The 27,159-nt window shown below is 43.8% G+C and overlaps 1 protein-coding gene across 2 annotated transcripts in view; it reads right to left on the bottom strand.

Moving 5' to 3' along the window:
- The window catches only part of ADAMTS17 (ADAM metallopeptidase with thrombospondin type 1 motif 17), a 156,075-nt gene that overhangs the window by 72,483 nt on the left and 56,433 nt on the right, over positions 1-27,159 (bottom strand). For both annotated transcript variants that reach the window (XM_063412718.1, XM_063412719.1), the window contains exons 8-10: positions 26,130-26,235; positions 7,664-7,804; positions 6,254-6,404 (exon numbers count right to left, since the gene is read on the bottom strand). In XM_063412718.1, coding sequence (XP_063268788.1) covers positions 6,254-6,404; positions 7,664-7,804; positions 26,130-26,235 — 398 coding nt within the window. The remainder of the gene's footprint in view (positions 1-6,253; positions 6,405-7,663; positions 7,805-26,129; positions 26,236-27,159) is intronic.

The following is a 27,159-nucleotide window of genomic DNA, read 5'->3' as shown; positions in this document are numbered from 1 at the left end:
GGGAAGCAAACAATGAAACAGGAAAACACTGTCTCTAGTTTCAGCTGTCTCTGGTGCTCTCAAGAAAAACTAAAAACCTTCATGGTCTAAAGTATTTCTTTGCAAAGCACCAGTTTCATTTAATTTTTTATGTACCTGGAATTAAATTAACAGTCAAAGAAAGATTGGAAAGAGAGCATTCATTAGACCACAAACTAATTTTATGGCAAAACATTATGCTGACTACAAATCTTTCCAGTGCCTTTAGAGCACTCATGTCACCAGCTCCAGTGATCCACAGACATGGAAAAATCCAAGAAGAAAAGGACAAGTTTGATGCATTTTTCTACCAACACACAACTCTTACTGTGTGAGCTCTTCAGTCCAGGTTTCAGCATCTTAAATGAGAGAACACAACATGTACATGTCATATCAGCTGGAAGAATCATGGAAGTGTCTTTATATGGTCAAACCTGGAAGCAGAGACACATGGAACAAAGCACTGGAACACAGTCTTTGAATTAAATGGTTGGAATTTTGTACTGTGACTTATTACCAAAAGAGCTGTTCTTAAGAGTAATGTTCACTCAACAGCTCCCAGTGCACTCCTCAAGCCTTAATATCTGATTCTCAGATATGAAAAACATTGATTTTTTTGAACAACAGGCAGAGTTGTCCATTAAAAAATAGGAAAATTAAAAGAATGAAATCAGGGATTGTGCTTCTTGGCCATGGGAAAGGAGAAGCAAGAGACAGCAAAATAAATATAAATATGCACACACACCATTCAGATGTGGTTGTGAAATATATGGAGTTTCTCTTGAAGTGTTTTGCAGATGGGAAGCTCCCAGCAGGCCAGTGGGAGAAGCCTGAATGCCCTTCAAGCTTGTTATAAAATGCAATTCCACAGTTATACACTATTTGCAGGCTGATACTCAATCGTATTCTGGCTAATTTTGTAAAGTTCAGACTTCAGCTGTAGATGCCACATCACAAGGCTACACTAATTCTTTCTGCCTCCCCTTGTCTTAATAAGAAATGAAGAATTGCCAAGCTCAAGTGTTTAATTCTTAATAGGTTTCCTCTACTATTGTTAAGAGTTTATTATGTTTATATTCCAAAATTTCCACGTTGTATTTTTATAATTTTATTTTGGTTCCCTTCTCTCTTTTTATTTTTCTTTAAACCACTGCACCAGAATGTGTTTTGACCACCTTCCAAACTGAAACACGTACAAAAATTTCTGAAGCATTCCAATAATTGTAAACTGGGCTGTGCTGCCCAGGCAGGAACTCTGCTTCTCCCTCGTTCTTTCTCTCTCTTAAACAAAAAGTATTTCCACTGAAAATAAAGAGAAAAAGGTATTTTTGCAACATACAGAAGCAGTGAAATAGGACACTTCAGCTTCATAGAAACAGGCAATGTGAAAAAAGTCTGAATTCTAACAACCTACATGAGGAAAACTATAAACTATAGAATGGCAATTAAGTTAATTGTTACCTTTACTTCTCAAAAAAAAAAAATCCGCTCATTTTATTTTAGAACTGCCAGGCTTCTATCCTGCAAGCCTCAAAAAAACCCCAACCCATCCTCTTCCAGATTTATTAGTGTTACCATGTAGACAAAGTCTCTGGTTGTACAGAAAATGACAGTGCAACCTATTATTTTCAGGATAAACCAGTTTTCAATCTAATTACCACGTTCTTGTAAATATTTTATACATTACTAAATAATAGGGCTCACTATCATGGCCTGCATCTCACAAATGGCCCTGCAGAGAAAAAGCAAACAGAGGCTCATTGATTCCCATGCACAGAGCCCAAAAGGCCACTTGAGCAGTCTCTTTGCAAGATCAAGACCACAGAGAGACCTACAATTGCTGAATTATACTCACCACCACACCATCAAATATGCAAACTGAAGGGGTGCATAAAATCCACTTGATCATTACAATTGCTAGTTTTTCTTTACTTTGTTTTTTGGTTCCTCTCCTTTTCCATATTAGTCAAGAACTCCACTTTGTCTCCTTTGGCTTGTGATCAATTTTGCCCTCTTGTTCTGTAGCTTGTAGATATTGGAAAATACCTACATTTGTTAAAAAACAACCTGAACCTGAGAAGAACAGTGGAGCCAATTCTAGCTGGTTTAGTGTTTCATAAAACAGTGCTGTGTCAAAATTCACATTCCCAGCTACAGCTGAGTTGACAGTGTCCCAGGAAAAAAATCTCTTTGTAGCAATGCTAATCTCCTTCCAAGTGCCACTCCAGCCTCAGCCCAGTTTTGACTCAAAACAATGCTGGATGATAACAGTTACGTAAAAACCCGCAAAAATGTGTTAATAATAAATAAGCCAAAAGGCTTATAAAACAAACAGCCAAACGGATACATGAGATAGAAATCACTTCTTTTTTTCCCCCATAAATATGATTTCAGTGCAAAAGCCTCTGTTGGTAGGCGTGCCAGCCTGAAAAATAAAGATTAAACACGCAGAATGTTTCCATGTGAGGTTTCAAATGTGTTTTGATGAATTTCTTAGGGAGAAACATCATCTCTGCTCCGTGGGAGATTCAGCAGAAACCACCCATGTTATTCTTCTTGGAATAAAAGCAGGGACAGCAAAGGGTTAACTCCTGCTCTGGGGCATCATCGCCTGGCTGGGGTTGAAGTTCTCTGCTTCCTCTGAGGAGGGGTCAAATGAATTCACAATAGCTGATTCATGGCCCAGTGTGGAGCTGAAGGACAGAGGTCAGACAGGTTGAATTGCCTGTAATTTGCACAAGTGCTCCCATGCTAGCCCTGGGCTCACATCAGCACTCAGCAGCCACAGCCCACTGGGCTCTCCGTGTTTGGGGTGCTCTGATAATGCCCTGTGCAGTGCCAGAGGTGCATTTCTGTCCAGCTTTCCCTGCAATCACCATGATGCTGCTCAGGGCTTGGGAATGACACAGTCATCTATTTAATTTCTGCTAAAAGCAACCTGTCTGCCTCAAAGACCACTGTGTAAGCTCTTAGGTGGGCCAAGGCTCTCCCAGCACCGTGCAGCTTCCCAGCTGGAGACAGGCAGAGCACACTCACATCCTGCTAGACAAGCACTTGCATGGATCAGACAATGCCTGACACTTGCAATGGGAAAGATGAACAGAAAGCACCACGGGAAAGCACTTTGTTCCCTTTGCATATTCCAGGAGAAAACTCTTAACTTGGATGTGAAAGGGAACCTGCTGAAGGGTCTTGAGAGGTTCATCAACATATGTGAAATCACAGAACAGTTTGGGTTGGAAGGGATCCTGAAGTTCATCCAGTTCCAACCCCCTGCCATGGGCAGGGACACCTTCCACGAGCCCAGGGGACTCCCAGCCCTGTCCAGCCTGGCCTTGGACACTTGTTCCCTGTCCTAACAGGAACCCAGGCCAAAAGCCTGAGTCACAGCTCCTTAAAGAGTGACATGCACTAGAAAATCCCACCCAACACTGATGTTACAGAACCAGATCTGAATTATACATCTTGGAGGTCACAGATCACAACAGACTGAGGATCATCTGACCATCATAAACTCATTTTTTAGGATATTAAGATTTAGAAGGAAAGGAGAAAGGAATGTCGAGGTTTGGTGTATGTAAAGCTGAGCCTTCCTCATGTTTTAATTTCTGTAAATCTGGAGCAGAACAGCAGCAGGATAGCTGGTTTGGCAAACTGATAAACCTGAGAGCTACAGTTCTGTTCTAAGGCATCTGAGTTATCCTTAAAAACAAAATGGAAGGAGAATTTTGGGGATCAATCTCAAATATTCAGATAAGGGTGAATATTCATGGATTAACTATCTTGTTGGACTGGTGTCAGAGGTCCAGCCACTACCAAGCATTGAGGGACCTGACTCTGTGAAAGCAAAGATTATATTCCTTCAAAAAACTGGGCTTTGATGCTGTTAAAGGAGAGAGCTTACTGCACAGAAATTTTCTGAAATTTTGAAATCATCTAACCTCTGAAGTTTGCTCTAAACCAAATTGCACGGTATTTTTGAGTATAGGGCCTCTAGTTTGCCTGATACAATTATGTAGTTCAACTATCTCCAAAGAAATATTGTAATGTAACTCTTTTATTATATAAGAAAATAGGCAGCAGACACATGTAATCATAAAAAGATTGAGCAGGCTCATTTCCTGAAGTTTATTTCCTTTTCGTAACAAATATTTACTGTCAAATGTTTATTGCTTTTACATTTGGATTTTTTTAATACTTTATTGAATTAAAAATACCACATTACCATTGGCTAAAAGAGGAGACAGCTGTGTTTGCCAATAATTTCTACAGCTAATGCCAGTGACCAGTGCCAATTTTTTTTTTGGTTCATATTTTTGTAGACAGCTTTGAGACTTATGATACAAGTACTCTGCAGATGAGGCCTGAGGAACACAAAGGTGAAAAGAACACAAACTTCAGAGGTTTAAAAATCAGAAGTGATCATTTCCTCTAAAGAATTTCCTTTCCTTGCCATCAAACACCAGTTCAGAGCAGCATAACAGGATGTAAATATTTGCTTAAATTAATGGCATGTGACATAACTGATCCAGAGCTTCACAGGGTGAATGCTAATTCTTAATGCACATCTGCAACAGAAATAATTCTAAATAAGGGACTGCACATTTGTTTTAATCTGCTGAAGTTCTACCAGGCTTTTTATTAGGAAGCACTGATGTCCTCACAAAATATGCTTCTTTTTCGGGAGAAAGGAGAGAGGCAGGAAAAGAGCACATTTTTCATTGTGTTCTGAAGTGTCAAGTAATTAGACTGGTGAAAAATCTTGGGAGACACAAACACCTGCTGTCTGTATCTCACAGAGAATGGTGCCTCTTGGCACTTTATTCTGGCAAACAGCAAGGCCCTGCAGCAATTCCAGACTGGACATGCAACTGCTGAGTGAGAAATGCTGACCACCTACCAGCGGGCTGACATTCTCATCAGGCACTGGAATATCCAGAAACAAAATGGGTTTTTATCACAACAAGGGAAATAGCAAAAATCTCTTCCAAGAGCAGTCCAGCTGGGTGACACCCACACAAGTGGAAGAACTTGAGTCATGCTGGGTAGATCTGAGGCTTTCTTTACAGACCTATATTCTAACGCTTTGCTTCCAGTACAGTAGTCCTGGTGGTCTGCATTTTCTTGATGGAGCTGGGAAATACAACCTATCCAAGATCTTTTCCTATTGTTTTATATTAGCTAGCTTCCAAGTCCAAAATAAATAAAGCAGCTAATGTGAATCTAAGAGCATTTTCCCAGGACTTGCACGTGTTCAACAGTTTTAGTAATTTGGCACTTAGAAACCTCAGTTATTTCTGATTATTATTTTTTTTCTTAAGACTGATTTAAGATCCCGAGCTTGTTCAGAATGGGAATGAGGGACAAGTAAAAAATACAAATGGCCAGTTATTAAAAGCAAGAAACCTGTCTGCTTCTTGTCTGTCTGTACAGGAGGGGATGCTGCCAGCTGGTGCTGGTGACACAACACAGCTTTGTGACCTTTTTTTTTTTGATATCTCCAAGGCCACACTGGAAGCACTACCCCACTCCCTGTCTACAGCAGGGAATAGGATTTGCTCAGAATTAAAAGATCTGATTATGTGTAAGACCTTATGAAAAGTTTGGCCATCTAAACTCCAGAGGATGAGTCCAATAGTCTCATCTCAAATACAATCTACACTTCCAGAGACAGCAACAATCAATCTTTCTGTTTTGCCAAGCAACCCCATAATGCAAGCCACACTGCACCCAAATCCTGATAAAACATTGTGTTGCTTAGAAAGCACACAGAATTCTGGAAGGCCTCATGAAACAAGCAGACATCAACATTTCCTCAGCACGGGGTTAGGAGTCAGCTCCTAAGAACACTGCAGTGGTGTGAAGGTGAAGCCTGTGAAACACCCAGCCAGCCAGCTAAGCTGACTGTGCAAGTGGCCAAACACTCTTGTGAGGAGAGGCTTTCACCTCAGCTGAACTTCCAGGAAAACAATCTCTACAGAGCATTTCAGCAAAACAATGTCAAAAGGGAACAAAGTGCAAACACCAGTTTTTCTGAGCCTGCTCTGGGAGATTACCAAGGGCAGTGTGGGGAAAGAAGGATGAGGCCTAAGCAGGAGCAGCTGACACGGAGCTCCAGGCCCGCTCGATTTTCCCTCAGCAGCGCTGAAACTGAGGGAAGCACAGGCTCCTTTTCCCTCCCCCAGGGCTTGGCAGCTTTATTTCCACTTCCCACCTTGTTTCCACGAGCTCTTACCTCCATGTCCTTACAGAAGGTGGCGTTGGTGCCAAACAGGATCTGGCACTGCTCGTCGGCGCTGTAGTGCATGCCGGGCAGCTTGTGAGGGAGGCGCACGGAGTATCGGCTCCGCGGGTCTGTCACCAGCAGGCAGGTGCTCACCTTGGACCTGCCAGGAGGAGGGAGAAAGGGAAAAATCCTTTAGGGAAACACCTCGGAACTGCAGGGTCACATCGAGCAGAGCAGCGCTGGCCTCTCTTTAACGGGGAATCTCTCAGTGCGGTTTCCCTGGAAGTGTTCTAAATCACTATGGCTAGAAAGGGCCCTGGGAACTCACTCGTGGCCCCAGGCCTCAAGGCAGGGCAGACGACATTCACAACATTCTGGGTTAAAAGTTTGTCTAAACTGTTCCTAGAAATCTGACAAAGACTCAATTCAGCCTTCAGGCAATCCAGCCCAAAGCTTCACTAGCATTGAAATGACAGCTGGAAAGTCTTCCATCAGTCTCACCTCAATCCCCCCAGCTGAATTCTGAGCCTTTGACGTTTTTTCTTATCCATCACAGGCATAAAAGGAAGATTTTTCTCTTTGCCTTCACAACAATCTTTTGCAAATTGGAATATCACTGACATATCAGGGGCCAGACACAACCAGATGAGTTCAGATGCAACTTCCTTTCCTAATTAATGCCTTTAATGTGGCGGTAAATATCCCATTTTCTTTCATTATTTTCCTTTCTTTCCCACCTCTAACCCCCAGAGTGGGAAATCTTCCACGCTGAACCCACCCCTAGCACAAAGCACTGTGCCAGGCACTGTTTAACAGAGCTGCACTGTGGTTTTAAGATTAGAACTGCACAGTTCAGATAATTCCAGTGCTTCCTGTAGTACATGAGATTTAACAAGCAGCAAGACAGAAATCCTTCCTGAACAAGTGAATATGATGAGCTGAAACATGGATGCAGAGGCAATTTTTTTTTACAGTGAACTGTTTTAGACCAACACTCACTGAGGAGTGACAAAACACATCAGAATTACCTCCAGGCAAAGTCAAGTTTCAATAAAATAAAGGCTATTTAATAACAAGACAGTAAAAGCCACAGCATAAAGCTGCAGCATCTTTAAGCAGAGATTTGTGCAGGCCCCATACACACAGATTTCTGTCATTGCAAAACTGAAGGGCACTTTCTGTAAACAGAAGGGGATATGAGGGTTTTTTAAAGCTGTTATCAGCACACTGACTGCACATAATTCTTCTGCCTCTCTTCAGTCCTCAGTTTCAAGGGAATATTGCAATGGAGATTCAAATTTGCACACCCTAATGACACATGTACACTTCTTTAAAGGGAAAATTGTTAATACTTTCACTTTAAAGCAACAAAGTGGATTCTTGCCTGGTAGGATTTTTGACACTCAGCACAATCCTTACTTTAGGAAGTTTTCGAGGTCGTCTCGGCTGCACGAAGACCAGGAAAGGTCACTGGGGTTCCTGCCCTTCACCCATTCTCCAGACATAATGTGAGACCTCCCAGCACAGGGCTGATGATCGTCATCGTGGCTCATTCCCATGCTGTTGGATTAGGACAATACAAGAGAAAAAACCTCTCAGGTTAGGATGTGGGTTTCTCATTTCCCACTGCCCCCAGCAATGACACTCTCAGCAATTAACAGCTGGACAACAGGCTGCACACACAACATGCCATCAGTCATGTACTGCCCTGGGCACCTGTAAAATAAACGAACTAAGTTCCTTCAATTTATCCATTGCCTTAATTTCACAAAGTGTTTGGTATTTTTGTGTTTGAAACTTTTAAATGTGCCTCTTACAGACTTTAACCCCCAGGGTTTATGAGAAGTGAACCTGTCAAAGTGATGTAGCTCAGAGAAGGGTATCTGCTGGAATATTTACTGAAAATTTAGGATTGCTTTCCCAAATCTAGTGGCTAGGATCCCTACAATTACACTGAGAGAACGATCTAGAGATGGGCCTACTTTGTTCTTGCATCAGTGTGAATTTGGAATAAACTGTTAGGAAAAACACTTTTCTAAATTTGTGGTGTTGTACAATCATCTAATTTGAGGCTGATCCGTTTTTGAGTGGTGTTGGGATCAGATGATCTCCAGTGGCCCTTCCAACCTCAGTTAGTCTCTGACTCTGTAACAGCAGGGTTTGGACTGGAGCCTGAGGCAAAACCAAGCCCCATTTCTGCAAGCCCTGTTCAAACAAGCAGCAAGACTGCCCCATGCCCATCTCAGCACAGACAGAATGTGCCCCACTCAGCAAAACAAACCATCTAAACAAACAGCAGATTGTGTTGTATAAATACATAGTAAGAATTCAAACACATTCAGTGAGGATTTCCAAAAGTACTCAGAAACAGAAATATGTTACTTCAACCTCCACTCAACTTCCCCCTTAGGACCCTTCTGTCATTAGGGGAATCTTCAACATCGGGCTGCTACAGCAGGTCCAGGTTCAGAATAAATCCCTGCTGCCACTATAGGAAGGTGAGACTCCTCTGCTGCAGGTAAAACTTTGTGAACAGGGAAAAATGGTGTGACCAAGGTCACCTGCTACACCCAGTCCTACACTCAGCCCATCACACCAACCTGCCTGGCAGTGAAAGTGAGTTTAGGATTTCCCAGCCTACTCCAAAATGAGCATTAAAACCCTTTTTCAGAATCACAGTAATAGCTCTTTGAAACAGTAACATTCCTCCTTCAATTCCGAGGTGAAATGGAAAACAACTTTCAGAAGAAAGGTGCCTTCTGCAGCCAGTGTCCCTTTCTAGCAAAACATCACCAATTTGGGGCTGAAAGCACAGAACTCCCTGGGTCTCCAGCTGGCTGGCTGGAGCAAGCCAGGAGCAGTCCCTTTAAATATGCACTGCTTAATCCGTGCTATTTCCCTACAAATCTGAGGCTCCTGTTTGCTTTCTGACTGTGCTCTTGGCTTTGCTTCTCCCCAGTCCTGGGACTCGACTGTTCAGAGCCCAAACACGACATCCATTTCTAGTTGCAATGAACCAAAACCCACTTCAGCACTTTGATAATTATGGCTTAGATTAAACCACCATCTCTGCTATTTTTAGCTTACAGTGAAGATTATATGGTAGAGTCTATTATTTTAGGTTTATCTCCAGGGACATTATTATTATTATTTCTAGCAAAACTACATTTAATAAAATTTTTCGACTGAGAAGTTCATAGTTATTCTTGTTTTTAAACCTTTGTGGTTTTTGAACACTGCAGAAACATTAACATCAAGCACATTTTGTTTGATGCATGCAGGAATAATCTAACAGTCTATTAGTAACTCTAACTTCAAAACAGTCAAGAGTGAAATTCCTGCTCCACTGAAGTGAATGGGAGTTTTGCCATTGACTTCAATGGAGCCTGGGTTTCACTCCAAATATTTTACCCATGTTGTTTCTGCACACAGAAGAGAGAAAACTCCTCACATGCTAGGATGAAAGTTCCAGCAGTATTTCTCCAATGCAAATAAGCCCATCTAAAGATTGTGTTCCTAAAAATCAGGAAAGGAAGGGCCCAGTACCATGAAGCAAGGGATGTGAGCTTGTCAGGAATCCTCCAGGACAAAGATTGCCCCAAAATGCCAGTTTAGAAGGCTCATGGGCATGCAGCAATCCTGTTAGCTTTTCTAAGGGAGACCAGGCAGGTTTCCAGGGTTTCTTGCAGCATTGTCTGTCTTGTGCCTGTCACAGTGCTGAGACTCAAAGCTGGGTCCTTTTTGGGTTCCTCCTGTTTCTGTGGGATGGGATCTGGCCCTCCTGCTCTGGCAGCTTCCTGAACAGTCCTCTGGTCAGCACATCAGCTGTTCCACCTCAAAAGGCTGAAAACAAATCATCTTCCTGACCTTCCAAGTGCTTTAGGATCCCTGATTTTATCTCTTCCAGAAAAGACTAGTGTTTGGTCTAGGGTTGTTAATTAAGAAACGCTTCAGCTTTCTGATTAGCTTCGATTATTTTTTGTCAAGTATGTTGAAAGTGAGATTTTGTTGGCAAGAAACACTTACTAATCCGTACATTCTTGTCCTTAACTTTATTTTAAACCTGATCTCATGGAAGATGTCTTGCCTAGGAGAAATGTTGAGGCTGTCAGTCTTTACTCAGCTTTGTTTTGCAGGGGTTTTGAGGCAGAAAATATATTGCCTATAAAGAATGAATCAAAACTCACACCTTAAGTTATTTACAGGCTTCTTCTGAAATTCATTAAATTCTTACATGTGTGGAAATCTACCCATTTCTGAATCATTCCTGTTTTCTTAACAGAAATACTTTTAAAAGTCATAAGCATAAAGGAATTGAGCCTGAAAGGAATATCTTTATTGGTATAAAGCAAAAGAGCTTTCCCAGTTTATAATAGGTTGGGATCTGGCCTCAAGGTACACAGGCAACCCCCCCTGGCCTCTCAGTGATGAGTTTCTGGTAGAATGAAACCAGCAACACCTTTGGAGCCTGTTTTAATTGGCATGGCAGAACTTTTCTCAGCATCTACTTTACCTTACAATGACTCACTTGAGAAAATGATTAAATGACCTGCAGGACTAAGGCATACCCTAGCATGCTAACACATTCTTTTCTGAAGTTCAAGGGTCTCTAGCTACATCAAAGGGACCAGGTTTTCCTAAACACATAGTAAATGCAGTGCCATGCTGGTTCTTTTCACTAATGAATAGTCCCCCTCCTTTTAACAGAAATAAATGGGACAGAGCAGTGTGTGTTTGTAGTAAACACAAGTACAAACTCAATCAATAGTTTACATTTCATTTGTGACCATCTAATCTTACCTGCTATTCAGAATTCACGTGGAATTAGAAGCAGGTAATCAGTCTCTTGAAATATTCTGCCTTGAGAGGTTTTATTCTCACATAAACTGATCTTGAACAAAGAGTTGATAAGAAAAGCTCTTAGATTAGAAGTAGCAATGTCAAAATGACACTGCACTGCCCTGCAAACCCACTGCCCTCTGTGTTCCCTGGGACATAAATGTCCATTTTATCAAACAGATGCTGCCTGTTACCCTTTACAAAGCCAGCAGAGCCATTATGGATGAGCAGGACTCAGTTTCCCTTTGTGCTGTGACTAGCACAGTCACTCCTCCATCCTAACCCCACGGGAAACTTCAGCTCATCACATTCTCCTCCTGAAGACAATGAGATTCCACAAAGGCAAGCAAGGGCAGCTCAGACTGTCCTTCAGCTCTTCAACTCCTTTCATTCAATGTTTACTCAGAGTAAGCACTCTGGGACTCTGGTTTCACACTCCAGCTTCTTTCCTAACATAAATAATGCATTGCTTACCAGTCAGACACACCACAGCCTCACTGGAGGAGTCCTGCAGCACATTTACTGTGCTCATCATGTGTGAGGCCAGAAACAAGCTGACTGACCAGTCTGAGTCCTGACTGTTAACACAGTCACAGCAAGGCAAATCTGATCAGGACTCACAGGAGGCAGCAACAACAGATCTCTTTGATGCAGTTTTTTTGGAGAGCAAGGCTTTAAAGTAGCACTGCTATGAATGAAAACTAGCAGGCAGTCTCTGGGAGCTCTGGCCTCCCCGAAGCCTGTGCAGCAATCAGAGCTGGGTCAGGATGCCAGAATTACACTCTGGGCCCGAGCTGGCCAATTTCTTGTGTAACTCTTTTAAGCTAAACTCAATCATCAGCCCTCTGTTTTCCCACAGCAATGCTGAACGAATGCACTTGCTTTGTTTGTTTGGGTCATTAGTGGAGTTTCTCCTCTAGACAGTTAATGTAACTAAACTGCTCTGTTTACCCTCAGTGCGTTTTCCAGGGTTTCCTGTTATTCTTTACAAGCCTGAGCCAAAGTGCACCAAAGCCTGTGGAAAGCCTCCTACTGCATCCAATGCACTGCTGCACCTCAAGGTTCTTGAGGTCATGTACACAAACCTTCACCAGAACCACTATGATCCTCAGTAAAAAACCCAAATCTGAGTTGGAGAAACTGAGATGCTTAAAATCTTTTCAACAGCTGCAACTCTGGCTGGTAAGAGACCACTGGAGAAATCCCCAGGACTGTTATCATTCACTTTCCTTTAGCAAGGAGAGATATGAAGCTGGGACAAGAGGTTAAGTTTGATAGAAAATACCAGCAGCAGCAGCAGCAGTGCTTTTCTTCAGAGAAAGGGTAGCAACTGAAAGAAATATGAAGAAGGGAAGCCTGAAAAAAAGACACCCAGAAGTGGAAATACCATTAAGTAAGACCACCTCCATCACCTCCCTCACCTCCCTCTGAAAGTCAAATCATTCCATTTGCCTGCAAATAATTTAGCGTGAGTCAAATGCTGGATCATTTTAGAAACTCATGGCTATCAAGGCTACCCAAGGTGTCCTGGCTGTCACCCCAGCTGCTTATTAAACATGCATGACAAACAATTGATTGCTCTCCACACAACTGCACTTACCTCAGCCACCACTTCTGCAAAGGCAGGGAGGATGTGCAGCTGCCAAGAAGGAAATGAGGACAGCAGGCTGTCTCTCACTCCCACAGACAGAAATCCAAAGGAGTCATTCCAGAGAACCAAGGCACAAAGAGCTGGAACTGTGTAAGCTCAGCGACACTTTAAATAGGAAGAGCTCCTTGGGGCCAGCCCTGCAGACTAACACGGCCTCAGAGAATTGAGCAGAGCCCATTACAGCTTATCCCAAATAAAGGGGGGCAGGAGAGGGCAGAGATATCTCATGCTCCAAGTGAAAAGTTCAGTGGGACCACTAGGGTTTTTACATTTGTGGCTGATACTTGATTACAGTATGTTTTCTGTACCTGTAACATGCCTTATCCTGTTCTCCTAAAGGCTTTGTTTGTGCAAGGGAAGGTTGCTCTGAGCTAGGCAGTACCAGCCTTGCACATCACCACTGACCTCAGAAGAGAATATGAGAGAAGTCATTCCCTGTGACCCAGCTTGCCATCACTCACCCACAAGTAATCCAGCATTAAATGCAGAGCCAGGACTAAGCATGAGATTTCTTTCTAAAGCCCACTGGAGAAAAACAAATGCAAAAGGAGGGCAGACCGAGCCACATCCTCACAGAGTGGGAGAGGTAAGGGAGAAGGGGAGCTGTAATTTATCTGCTCTGGCATGGCAGTGTGGGCAGGATGACAGTGCCCACAGAAGGACAACTATTTAGACATGCACAAATGCCATCTGTTTTTCCATATGAAGGACAAAACTTCTCCCCTTCCCATCTCCTATCAGGTCTCAGTGAAAGTCTGAGAAGGGAATCTCATCTCTGCAGTGCATCCAATGTCAACCACAAAGGAAGATGCTGGTATGGAAGGAGGTTACACAGGGTGTGTGGCTGGCAGCTGAGGGTATTAAACACGGCCATTAAACTCAAATCCAAACAGGTCACTAAGCAGAGGATGTACATCAACAGTTCTTAGCAGTTCTAAGCAGTTCTTCCTGCCTGGGCTGGGCTTGAAGCAGGAGTGAGAGACAGCACCCCACACCATCCAGCCTGTGAGCTGCCCGCTCCCAAACTGAGTTCAATGTCAGGAATTTTTATTAACATTTGAAATCGAAGCTGCATCACTGGAAAGATGCCTACTTCTGAACTGGTTCAACATGTTTAACGTTTCAATATAAAATGCTGATCATCTTGCAAGTTATGAGGTTTCTATCCAGTCGAGAATAAAGGTGTAACAGAGGAAGGGGTGAAGTGGGGGTGCTCATTTGAGCTGGAATTGTAATAGGAGCTGCAGTGCAAAATGAAGACAGTAACTTTGAGAGGGTGACCCAGGAAGGTGATGCCTCTAAGAGAGGCAGTGACTGCCAGAAATGTCAGAGGAGGCCAAGAGAGGCTTGGATAAACTAACAAATCCTGGGAAAATGCTGAGGTGAGCTGAGCTCTCTCCCTCTCTGAGGGAAGAGGCAAGGAAACATCTTGTGCACCCTTCCTACAAAGGCAGTGGCCACTGAGGCTGTTGCCATAATGGAAGGCAGGCTTTTTCACCCTTTGCCTTTCAAACATGCAAACACTGTTTCTTAAACATGCTTTGACATGCTTTGACTATTCCAGAAACATCAGGAACACTCTGGGGAGCTGTGATGAAGAGAGGGAGATGATCCTACTTAAAGCATTTGAAGTAACCGAGGCTGGTCATTGTGTACACAGTGTTATCTAGAACAGCGGTGTTCAGGATGGGTGCTGTACTTTCGGGATTTTTTAATCAGGAAAGTCAACATTTAAAGGGAGCCATGACTACTGGACTCTTGTTTTCATAACCAAGTTTATGTCACTCTCCAATAATGAAGTAACCAGATATTTTATATGGTTATCTACTCATCAAGCAGCCAAGAAGTCAACAACAGCGAGTGAGAACACACGAACGCCTATGGTGAATAACAGTGTGGAAAGCTGTGGTTTATTCAGCTGCAGGACAGATCCAGCCCTTTATGATATGGTTTTCATTTAAAAAGAATTAGCTCTTTTGGAAGAGCTCAGAATCTGGAAGGCAGCAAAGTACGAGCTTGTGCCACAAGGGACAAAGAGCACATGGGAGTGACATGGGAGGGACAGGGAGCACATGAGTGACATGGCAGGGACAGGGAACACATGAGTGACATGGCAGGGACAGGGAACACAAGAGTGACATGACAGGGACACACACTGTGGTCTCACACTCAAAAGCTCACTGGTATAAACACCAGACCTTTACACGGTTTGATAGAAGCCTGAGCAAGGCCTTGAAGAACAGGGTGAATCATCTTAGGATCCTCTCCCCAGCACCATCACATGCTCACGTTGTTGACTCCTTTCTCCAGCAGACATTTGTCCATGGGATTCTCTCTGAGCAGCCCCTGCTGTTAACCACAGTGGGTGATTCACAGCAGGGCAGGCATTGCCTGATGCATTCCAGCACCTCTGGTGAGATGAAGGACTCAGCTGCAAAGCAACTGAACATCCCCCATTCCAAGGGCCTCCCTCCACTGCTTCTGATTTCTAGGATGTGGGCCCTGCATATCAACCTTTTCCTGAAAAAAGCTTCACAGTTTCTTCTAAGAGCTGGCAGGTTCTGAGGCTACAGGAAAACGAGTGCTCCACCAAACACAAAATCCTACAAAATACTAACACTGAGCAATATAGACACAAATAAATTTTGCAGAAACTCTTTAACTGAAGAAGTAACATTACCTCAGGAAAACACCCTTCTGCCCTCTGATGTCAATACTCCCTCCTTTCCAAGATCCATCTAGCATCTTACATGAATCTTTCCAGTCTTCTTCCTTAAAGCTCTGTCTCATCCCCATGCAGGCATCCAACCACATGCTGAGCATTTCTACACCCTCACACATCCCTTCATACCTGCCAGCAACACACAGCAGATTTCTGACACAACAGCATCAGTAGGAGTCAAAGATTGCTTTAATTCCTTCAATCAATCCCTGATGAAGAGCTGAATATAAATATATCCAAAAACACTCACTGTACAACACAGATCAGTGACTCTCTACAGGAATCACTTGTCTCACACTGGCTGTTTGTCATGACCACAGCTGAGCTGTGACCCTAAAGTAAGAATAAATTTATCTGAGGATGTCTCCATGAAAATGTTTGCACTAAGCTGTTTTCTTGTCCTCCAAGCAATTAAATCCACTTTTTGGACACACAAAATTCTGTCTTTCTCACTTGCTTCAGTCTGGTTTCAGAACACAGAGCTGCTGCAGAAGGAGCACAATGACTATGAATGAACCAGTGGTGGGCAGAGAAGGACTGCTCATTGCACAGAGGCTGCTGTGCTCCATCTGTGGCTCCTTGTTTTCGGAAAGCACCCCGGGGCACAGCAGAAGGAACAAGCTGAAGGGTAACAAGCTGTTTGCTTTCAGCACTGCCTGAAGTGGGTGAGAACGAGACCTCCGAAAATGTGACATGCATTTCCTGAGAAGATGAAAAGGGAATATAAATTGTAGGATGGAAAAAAGACCAAACTCTGGGATAGCTGGGTGGGATTTCCCACCCACGAGGGAAGAGAGACAAAAGCTCAGTGAGCACTGACGGCCCTGTCACTCACAGTGTCAGAAACCCCAGGGGAAGCTCTGTGTGCAATCACTTTTCCAAAACTCCTGTGAAACCACTGAAAGCCTCCAGTCAACTGCATTAAATGACCCAGTGCCAAACCTGAATGCAGAGCTACAACACAAGACACCCTTCAAAGGAAAGCAAGGAGAGGGGAGAGCTGGAGTGGAGTATTTGCCAAATACGTGCAACACGAGTAACGCAGATGTCCCACAGCCTGCCCCATCAGGAAGCCACCCACAGCCCAGCGCTGGGGAAGCGGGACAGCCTGGGGAATGCACTGTAGGAGTCAGGAATGCTGCCTGCCTGCCCCACACTGGCACATGAATTCTCCCCTCCTGGAGCTGGGAAGGAGGAGATGGCCAACATCAAAAGGCAAAAAGGTGAGAAGTAAATGCAATATATAAATTCTACCAGCATCAAGTGTTCTGCGGTCCCCAGATAAGGCAGTGGGTATGTGTTTTATGGCTCTCAGAGCAGCAGAAGTCCTCACAGAAATATTTTTCATCCTCTTTTTTAGTCTGTGTTGTCAATCGCTGTGGGCTTGCAGATTCAGTGCAAGAAGAAATCCATCCTTATGTGACCCTCTTGCACTGATTCACCAACACAATAAGTGACTGCAGTGGACAGTAACAAACCTCTGGGCTTGCTTTTACTTCCAAAAGTGAGAAAAACCCACCAGAACTGACCAGGACAAAAGCTGCACAGGAAATGCATGACTCAATTCTAAAATTTTGTTTCCAATAGTGGCACTTCCGTACACCAGCTCCCTAAAGTCCTGGGATTTTTCATAATGGTTTAGCTGGTCAAATAATTCATAATACCAGAACCACCTGGCCTTGGCTGTTCGTAAATGATTGTAGAAGTTCAGCAAGTTATCTTAGTTTCACTCATTTTATCAGCAGGGAGAGACTCAATATCAAACAGGAATGTTGCAAATTATGGCTTGGTATCAAAGCAGTTTGGAAATTATATGTTCAGACCAATACTGAAGTGAAATTCTTTGGGTAGAGGGTGTGCCTGGTTGCCTACACACCTCAATGCTAATAAAGTCAAGTTTGCTTTCATATTGTCTAAGGAAGCGACATGAGGAAAGTAAAAGGCGACTTGAAAAGACACTCTGGCTCTGAATAACTTTGGCTTGAACATATTAATGTGAAGACAAATTACAGAGAAAGAGAAAAGTCTTTCTTTTTCATAAGAAGACACTGTTTTAGAGGGTCTCTAGCTGATAAGAGGTGCAGGGTGTGTGTCATTTATCTGGTGACAGCTTTCTCGAGATGTGTCTGAGCTTTTCTCACGTCATTCTGTTCACTGTGCCCACAGGGGCTCCTGCAGTCACACATTTGGCAAACCTGGTGAGGTTACTTCAACACACCCCACAAACAGCTCAGAAGGAGCTGCAGGTGTGGAGGGTAGTACTTAGAGTATAAGAAGAAAATATGAATATATTTTCCTAAGCAAACAAGCTGGCATTTTCTTCGACTGTAGAAAACCCTCAGGATCAGATCTGGATTAGTACTGGAAATGTGTCAGTAACAGTGAAATAGTGGAGAAAGAGGTAAAATATATATATAGTGGAGGAAGAAAGGAAGCTGTGCTTTTTCCTCTGAAGGAAAGACACTTTCCCTAAGTACAGACACCACCTGAACTAAGAAGCAAACTATTTCTAGGGAACATTTCTTTATCCTGCAGCCCAGTTGTACTGTGTGCAATTAAAATGAATATTTAAAAGCTAGATTAGAAAGCTGCCACTTCATCAGCTGCCTCCTGGCAAACAGCAGGGTGGAGGAAAGGAGCCCAGCAGGGAGCAGGTGGAAGAGCCAGGCAGGATTTGAACTGTCACTGGCAGGTGAGAAAAAGCACCACAGGGTGGACATGAGAAACTTCTGAGAGGTCAAACCGTCCCAAATGTGGATAAGATGTGGTGGATAAGATGAGCGTCCCAGTGGGCTTTGGAGCAGAGAAAGGAGGTACAGTGAAAAATACTCATTTTTAAGGCCCTGAGCTAATTAGAGCCCAACAGGAAGGAAACTTTTCAAGCAAGTCAGAGCAAACCATTATGATCAGATTCCTTTTGCTTTGATCTGTTTTACCTAAGCAAAAACAAAAGCAGCAAACTGTGGGCTATTCTCCTCTTTTTCATGGAAATTGGGGTTCAGGTAAAGACACAGATAAACTCCCTGCTGGGCTGGATCCAGCAAAGGAAAGAGGCCCAGCATCCAGTGCAGAGAGGATTTTACAAATGGAAAGGGATCACTGAGAACAAAGCAGGCCTGTTCGTTTCATTTCTCCAGTAAACTCTTTTTTGCTGAATTTTATTTCCCAACACAACTATTGGCCAAGAGGCAGCCAACCCTATTCCACCCCAGCACAGCCTTCCACTGACGTAACAGCTAAAGGGAACCACATTTTTAGAGGCAACAACATTTCACTGCTGCTGACTTACTACCAAAGGCTCTTCCAAGTGACAGTCTGGGATTTATCACCTTCCCCAGCTCGGGAAGTCATTTTCACCTGGAACCTGTTGAACTCAGCAGGCCAGGCAGACAGCATGGGTTACAGGCTATTGGAACCCAACTGCTAGTGGAAAGGTAAATATTTCATCTAGATCACTGCCCTTGTATAAAAACAAATTATTATTTGGTAAATGGCGCTTACAAACCTAATATTTCCTGTGCTGGTGTGCAGTGAGAGGCTGCACAATGGGGACTTGTGCTGTCCCTGTGTTTTGGGTCACTGGGTGCACCAGGCTGCTGCCAGCAAAGCCAATGGGGTATGAAACCAGAACCCTCGTGGCAGGAAGCAGATGCAAGGTTTGCCAAATCATTACGGCCCAGCTACTTAACACAGCCCTGGCTTACTCAGCAGAGTGAGCCTTCAAAAAGCAAGGCAGAGCTGGCAGAGCTACAAAGCTATTGATTAAACAAAAATCGTGTTTCTAAATGGCTGTCGTTCGCCTGTTGGGTGCGGTTTTATTGAGTAAAGCCGCACAAGATGCTCAAAAACAAAGAAATTAGAGGGAGTGCAAGGGAATGTTGCTTCCCTAGGGATTACACAGAGATCCTTCACAAAGCAGAGAGTAAAACCATAGAAACCCTTGCCCAGAACGAATGTTTGCCACAAGAGTGCAGAAAGCAACAGGACGTGGACATTCCCACGCCCAGTTCCAATGTTATTACATTCCAGTACTGTAAATAAACTTTCAAATTTGGATGGTACAAAGGCGAAACAGATAATCCTGACAGAGGGAAGGGATCCTGATACCGTGCCAGAATTAGCAGGTACAGTAAATGCACCTGGAAATATTTTGCAGCTTTACATAAAATTAAAAAAACACACCCAACCCCAAGCCCATCCAGAGTATGACACCACCAAGCCTTTCCATTTCTCCTCCCTAATACTCTTTTTCTCTGTGTGATTTTTGTATGTAATTTTCTTTCTTTTTTTTTTCTTTTTTTCAATTTTCTCTGTGTGATCCCACTGCTATTGCAAAAACAACCTGCCCAGACAAGGTCAATACCACAGGGATCTTCTATTTCTGGCACTCAAATTAACTTACTCAGGTGTCCTGTACTGTCTTACAGTGGGCCAACACACTTCCTGTTCAGTGCTGCTCCACCACTATCTCCTCCCCAGGTTAAATCATCCATGCTGGCAGAAATATCCACTGATTTTTTTTTAATATATTTAAACCTGTCTTTGATCTCTGCTTTCTTTTGACTAACTTAGGACATGGTTTTCAGAAAGTTATTATCAAGCTACTAAGACTAATAATAATAATAATAATAATCTGTTTTATCTAAAACAGATCCCTCAGTGTGTTACCAGAAGTGGAAGAAGCATCTCCTGAAATTTTAGGATATACCTATTCTTCCTCTGAACCAGAACCTGTTATTAAATGACTGCTTTGGTTAGATCACTCTGATGTACAAGCACATAGGATGAAATAGGCAGTGCTCCATTGTGTCCTTTGGAGTTGTACAGAAAAGGGCAACTTAACTGTGAAAATGTGCTTGCAATTATCTGTGGAAGAAGAATGAAACCTGGGAGGAGGGGAGCACGAAAAGGGAGCCTGGGAACACGGAGAGAGAGACATTCCTCAACAGATTTACAACACAAATGGCAGAAAATAAAATTAGCAACTCCAGGGTGGGTACGGAGCGCTGCCAGCATTTTTGGCCAGCCTCAGGGTATGTGTACACAGCAGCCAGTCACTCCCAGTACCCCTGAGACTGCAAAATACTGGAACAGCTACGTCCTCCTGTGAGATTTCAAGTGGGGATTCTGGCACCGGGAGAATAAAGCTGGGGCAGGCACTGCCTGAATGCAACTCTGGCTACTCAGGAAGTCGTGGTGCAGCAAAGTCATTAATACCTGAGCTTGCTAGAATAAAGCCTGCACGGGATTGCCTCTGGCTCCAGTGCTCCTTGGGATCCAACTGAGCCTGATTTTCCACCACTCCAAATGCAGAGATGAGAGTTCTGCCACTCAGCATGGTCAGAAGGTTTATGAAGGCACCAAGGGAACCACAGCTCCCCAACAGAGGCAGGATCCACACCCAAACTGCCAGCAGGGCCACTGGAGAGGTTTATCCAGGCACTGGAGAGATCCTCAGGCTGCATCCCTGAGCCATCCATCACTGGATGTTACCCTACAGACACACGGGTGTCTTACAGTAAAATATTAATTCCCAGGAGTGAATAAGATGCCTGTGGGCACGTGTTAAAGTCGAGTCTTTAACTACATGCTGAAATCCTACCCTGTGAATAGAACTTTGCTCTCAATTGCAGCACAGAGGGAGCAGAGCTGTAACTGGAGTTGTCTGGATAACCCTGAAACTGAGACGTTGGTGCTTCTGCATGTTTGATTCTACAGCTTAGGTAATGTTGGTTTTCATGTTGTTTAGGAGGTATGAAGTAACCTGGGGACACATCAGTGTATTTCTGCAACAGCAACAAAGAGAAATGTTCCACAGAAATTTGGGTCAGGCAGAACCTGCCTGATAAATGTGGGACTAACTCAGAGAAACACAGAAAAGAATCAGAAGCCCAGGAGAGAGATTTTTTTAAAAAAACAAGGTTAATGTTTAAAGTCAGCCAGGACAGAAACTGCACTCAGCTGCCTGCACTGGCATAGCCCTGAGTTCAAGGTTGACTGCTGAGCTGCTCTGCTCTGAAAAAGACAGAGGGTTGTTGGCATTTTTTCTTTCAAAACAGCTTCTCAGCTCCCACATCCTGCACCTCAGTGTTATAACCTCAGGATAAAAGAAGAGAATTTTTAGCAGAGGTCCCTCCATTTCTCCAGGGCTTCCAGGATCTTTGCCCCACCACCATGATTTGGGTGTCTGGCTCTGATGCTGCTGGCACTGTTCTGGCTGGAGTGGCAGGATCCCAAAAAAGAAACAGGTTTCTACCAGCACAGTGTGCACTCTGCAGCTTTACCTGTCTGCACAGATCTGCCACATGGACTGGGGCGGCCCTCAGCTTCCACATGGAACTTTCAATTTTTAAAATTCATTATGACCAATTCTTTACAAACTGCAGGGCAGGGGAGAAGGGGGACAATTTCCTGGTTGGTTCTCAGGAATCCTGATGAGCTGCACCACAGTGACTGGGCTCTGCTGGTGTAAATTGTTACAGGGCACCATTCTGCACCTCTGGGATCTGCTCAGGGACATTCCTCCTCAGCAAGGCTTTCACATTCTGGCACATCTGCATGAATCTCTCTGCTGGGTGCAGAACTGCACAGATCAGGGAGGCCAATGTTATTCACAAGTCCATCAGCACAAACACCAGGCTACAAAGGGAACATCTAGAGTGCTTTTCCTTTACCTCCAACACCACGATGCTTGAGACACACCACAAAGGCCATACTTCATCATGCAGCAAATAATTATGCACCCTGAAGTAATTTTAACCAAGCTACAGCTATCAATACCTAACATCTAAAGCAAATAAGCACACTGGAGAGAAACCTGCTGGTTCCAAACCCTTCTCTTGTCTCATTCCAAGCCCTGAGCTGTTTGGTTTGTGCATTATGGGCTTTTACCTTTGGACTCATTTTTGTCCTCATCTGTTTCAGCTTCAAGTTTGAGGCCATGTGGTTTCAGGCTCTTGGCAAGAGCCAGCTCCTTGCTTATTGTCAGTTGATTTTAATCCCCTTTCCTAAGGGCATCTGCCCCAGCGTGGCTCCCAGCCACGCCACCTTGGGCTGTTCTCCCCATCCAGGCAGTGCCAGGTTCTGCTGGCTCATGAATGGGAATCTTCCCTCCTCACCCAAGCCTGCCCCCGTCCCACAACAGGAAAGCTGAGGCTGTTGAAAGAAACAGGAATGGCAACAACGCTGGCATTGTTGTCCTGAAAAAGCCCTGGCTGCAGCCCACCCCGCTCCGTTATACGGATGCACGGATGAATCCCGGCTTTTGTTTCAGAAAACTGGTTTGACTTTTCCTTTGGAGAAGGACTTGAAAATGGTAACAAAGTCACTGCTGTAGGCAAAGAGAGAACTAGGAGGGGGGGAAGTGGCACTATTTTTCTCCAAGTTGTTCAGGGTGGTCTTTGGGGTGTGAATCTCAGATCAGCCTCACATTGGTGCAGTTCATGGAGGCAGAGGAGGAGGGAAGCACCAGCCAGGATCCTGGTACAAAAGCAGGGCTCTATTAAGCTTTCACTGACGGACCTGCCCTGCAATTCTGAGGAAAGATGAGAGTAAGAAATGCTCAGTGTTCATATTATGTTTATAATGTGAAGACCTCAGGCTCGTACATTTTAAGACTTCAGTGACCGCTGTGTTCTCTGGGTCTTCCCTTCTGTGTAGGTCAGGACTCCACCCAGCAAACCCTGGATAAAATCCAACAAACTGTGGTTACACTCAAGTGTGCTGTTTTAAAGACATTGACCCAGCTGACTGAAGGAACAAGGCTTGCTGAGGGTCTTCTCCTGTGTGGGAAGAAGTTTGTGATTTGCAGCCTCAACACACATTCACTGGGCTCCCTGCCTGTTACCTTTTTGAAACAAGACCCTTCTCCTGGATCCTCTGTAGAAAAAATTGTATCTAAATACAGATGGATGTTCCCTTTGTGTCCATGGACCAAAACCATCAGTATAGACTCAAAGATTTAAATACAAAAGTCCCATCTCACCCCATCATCAAGCAACAACTCCACAGGTTAAACCTGAAAATGAACTTTCATCCTTCAACTTTCATAGGATCTATTTCATCCTAATGGATCTATTTAATGGTGTCTCCATGTTTTCACAGTGCAGCTGTCTGGAATAGTGTTTTTTGCAGCCAGTCCAAATGACATTAGTGGCAGATTAGGAATCTGACACATCAATTAGTAATCCATTCACTTTTTCCAAAGTCCACATCAGAAACTATCTGGGAATGCCAAACTGGGCTTGTGATCTCCACAGACATTTGTTAGTTTTAAGGAAAGAATAATAAATCTCAGCTTTTCTACACTCATAAGGAAATCAGACTTCAATAAAGCTCAAAATTATGGCTCTCCAAAATTTCTATTTTTGCCAATACGGATGTAAGCTTTGATTTGATTTGGTTTTAAATTAAGAAACTTGCACCTAGCTTTCCTTGGTTTTCATTTTTACAGCTCATGTCAGCTTCTTTGTGTTCATGTCTGCAATGGGTTTCCTCACATTTCACTGAAAAACTCTCGATTTTCAAGTAAAGTCTGCAAAGAATTTGCACAAGATGTGCTGAAACAGGACTGCTCAAAGCATCTTACTGCAGTTCAACACCAGCAGAATAAGTCAGGTCAATGAAAAGATCACTGCTGGCCTCCATAAGGCACCAGTCAACTGCTCAGAGGCTGAAATTAGCAGCCAGACCACTGGTGGTGACAGCACAGAGGGATGATTTTGATGCTCAGGTTGGGGGTGACACAAATGGCATTTCCCCCTCTCTGTTTTGATTTGGCCACACTGGGGGCGGATTATGCTGCTGTAGCAAGGCAGAGGGGGCAGAGAATTGCAGCTCCTTGTGGTGTAAAATCACCTGGAACATGCCCTCAAACACTCATGGCAGCAGAATTCTCCCAGCAGCTTCTACAACCTTCAGCTGGCTCCTGTGCCCAGATGATGCCTGGGGTCCCTAACCTGGCCCTTACAGACCCCCCCACACCCCTCCAGTACTCTTGAAATAATTTTCCAAGATGAAGGCAAAGAAAGAGAACCAGCAGAGGAAAGAAGTTACGGTCTTACCACCAAAACTGCCCTCAGAAAAGAAAATGGAGTTTGCAATTTTCTGCGCAGATGGAGAGCTGTATCTGAAAGCATTACATCCCCTATTTATGATGGGGATTTTGTGCAAGGCATTATTAGAAGGAAGCTTGTCAGCTCTGCTGAGAAACTTGGCAAACACCAGGGCAGACCAGTCTCACTCTTTCACACAGCTGGATTTTCTGCAGCTCAAGTATTTTTCCCTCTTGCTCTTGGCCCATCCAAAGATGAGTGCTGAATTTCCCTTAGCATTACCCACAGGTTAATTTGTTATTAAGTTTAGGCTCAGTTTAACATCTTGGCACGCAATCTAAATAAAACCAAAACCAAATGTCCTTCATTTCTGCTGAAACCACCCTCGGTTTGGCTCAGCTGCCTTTGGTGTCACTGGAGGGTGAACAGGAGATTCATTTTTGGTAGGTAACCTAAATATCCTCCATGCAACCTTGAAATACATTGCCATAAAGTAATTATTTGTCATGGAATGAGATTGGCCAGAACCTGAACACGCTCCATTGGCTCTGACTTAGCTGTGAAATACTTCTCACTGCAGGAAAGGAAGATACAGCAGACACATGAGCTGTAGGAAGGGTGCAGAAAGAACTCAGGCACAATTTCTTACTACAGCATCAAAGGTGGATTTCCCACCTTACATCCAGAGAGGCTGAAGGAGCTTGAAAACCCCCCAGGCACAGTCCTGCCCCCTTATAACTTTGCCCCTGGCTAATTCTGACCTTCCACAGTCTGAGTGTGACACTGCAGCCAGAGGGATGTCAGTGGAAAGGGGGAAAAGCTCCTCAGTATTACGGGTAAGTGCAGTGACACTGGGCCTGGAGAGCAGGGAATTATCTGCACTAAGAGGATGCAGCTGACTCTTCCAGTCCATTTTGTTTTCTTCTGCCCATGGGATATTTATAGGCAGCTTTAAAGAGTCTCCAAAGTCACCTGCAGGACGTACCCAGTAATCTCATTCTGCAAATTTCTGTCTGACTAGGACTTATCACGTTCTTTCCTGCTTTTTCCAGTGTTCAAAGTGTCTTACTTAGGTGTGATTGAGCAGATAAATCAAGTTATAGGATTTCTTTCTGTTGATCAAATAATTCTGCTTAAGGGCATTTCCAAAATACTGATGTTTACCATTTCAGTCACAGCAGATTACTTCACATGCAGAGATGAAACCATCACCAAACTATTTAACTATTAAACTCCTTGACACAGACACCTGAACTTCAGAGAAAACTCAGCAAGTTCAAAGATTTGGAAGCTCGTGTTGGTTTTGTGGATCTATTCTACACAGTAAAGAAAAGTAGAATTTGTCTTTATTACTGTCAATCATTTAAGAGACTGAGGCCTCTTTGTGCTACTCAGAATCAGAACAGAGAGCTGAAAACAGGGGAAGGTCAGCTAGAAAGGTTTATGGGTGCTAAAATGGGTATTTACACAAGCCTCCTGAAAATTAGGTTATATATCAATGTGCTACATTTATGAAGTCATAACAAACACGCCACAGTAGTAATTGCACTTGTCTGGCTTTAAATAAAAGCATCCTGCAGTGGCACAGGTAAAGAAGGAAACAGAAGGACAAGTTCTTACTTGTGCCCAAGTTCATGGGCAATTGTGAATGCCAGATTGAGACCGTTGTCTTCAGCAAGAACACATTTTCTCTTGGCACTGCAGACACCTCCTAGGTAAGCAATTCCTGCAGCAAAAACAGAGAGAATGTTCCCATCAAAACCAGTGAAACAGCTCATTCACTCACAACATACAGCAGGAGCAACCAAAGCAATCAAAAATGCAACCAGAATGAAAACTACGAGAGCAGTTTCCATACCAAATCATCTGAGTTGTTTCTTCCTCTAGTGAAGAATCTTTCCACCCTAGTGAAGAATCAGTCCAGAGTTTGTCAGACAGGAAATAAGTAAAACACACTCACCTTCACTGCTTTTATTGGAAAATATATTCACTGACCCAAAAATTCATCTAAACTTGTCTACTAAGAGCCTCTACTACACCATTAGAAGATGCAGTGAAAGAGCCTGAACAAGCATTTAAATGGAGATCTCTTGGTTTTCAGAATAAAGTCAGGGAGAAGGAATAAAACAATAAAGCAAGACTCTGAAAAGATCTTACACTTTCCCTTCTTTTCATGCTTAAAAGAAAGCGAGAGTGTCAGAGCCAGGAGCGCTGGCAAAGCACTGATGGTGACTCACAAAGCCAATGTAGGTGGCACAAGTCTCCTGTTACTGAGTGGAATTTAGGATCTGATCCATGCACAGTATTCTCCTGTTTGTGTGGGCACCACGAACAGTTTGAGGCTCAGGCCAAAAAGGAATTCAAAAGTTACAGCACGAAATTTCTGCTGTGGAAAAACAATAGTGCTCATCTGTCCCCCTGCAGCCAGGCTGTGCCCTGCTCAAAGTGTCACCGCACCTGGGACTGCTGTGATGGCACCACAGGCCAGCTCGGGCTCTCACAGTGCATAGACCTGCTTTTATTTGGATTTAACAGCACACAAGGGATCTATTTCCTCACTGGTTCCATGGAGGGGTGCCTGGATGGAGCTGCCTGTAAGGAGCAGACCCTGACAATGCAGTGGAGTCATGATCTCCCTGTTTTCCCTTTT

The sequence above is a fragment of the Prinia subflava genome, chromosome 15 (assembly GCF_021018805.1).
Source record: "Prinia subflava isolate CZ2003 ecotype Zambia chromosome 15, Cam_Psub_1.2, whole genome shotgun sequence".
NCBI classification, from domain to species: domain Eukaryota; kingdom Metazoa; phylum Chordata; class Aves; order Passeriformes; family Cisticolidae; genus Prinia; species Prinia subflava.
The sequence above is the reverse complement of the archived record's forward strand: the minus strand, read 5'-3'. Positions and strand labels throughout refer to the sequence as shown.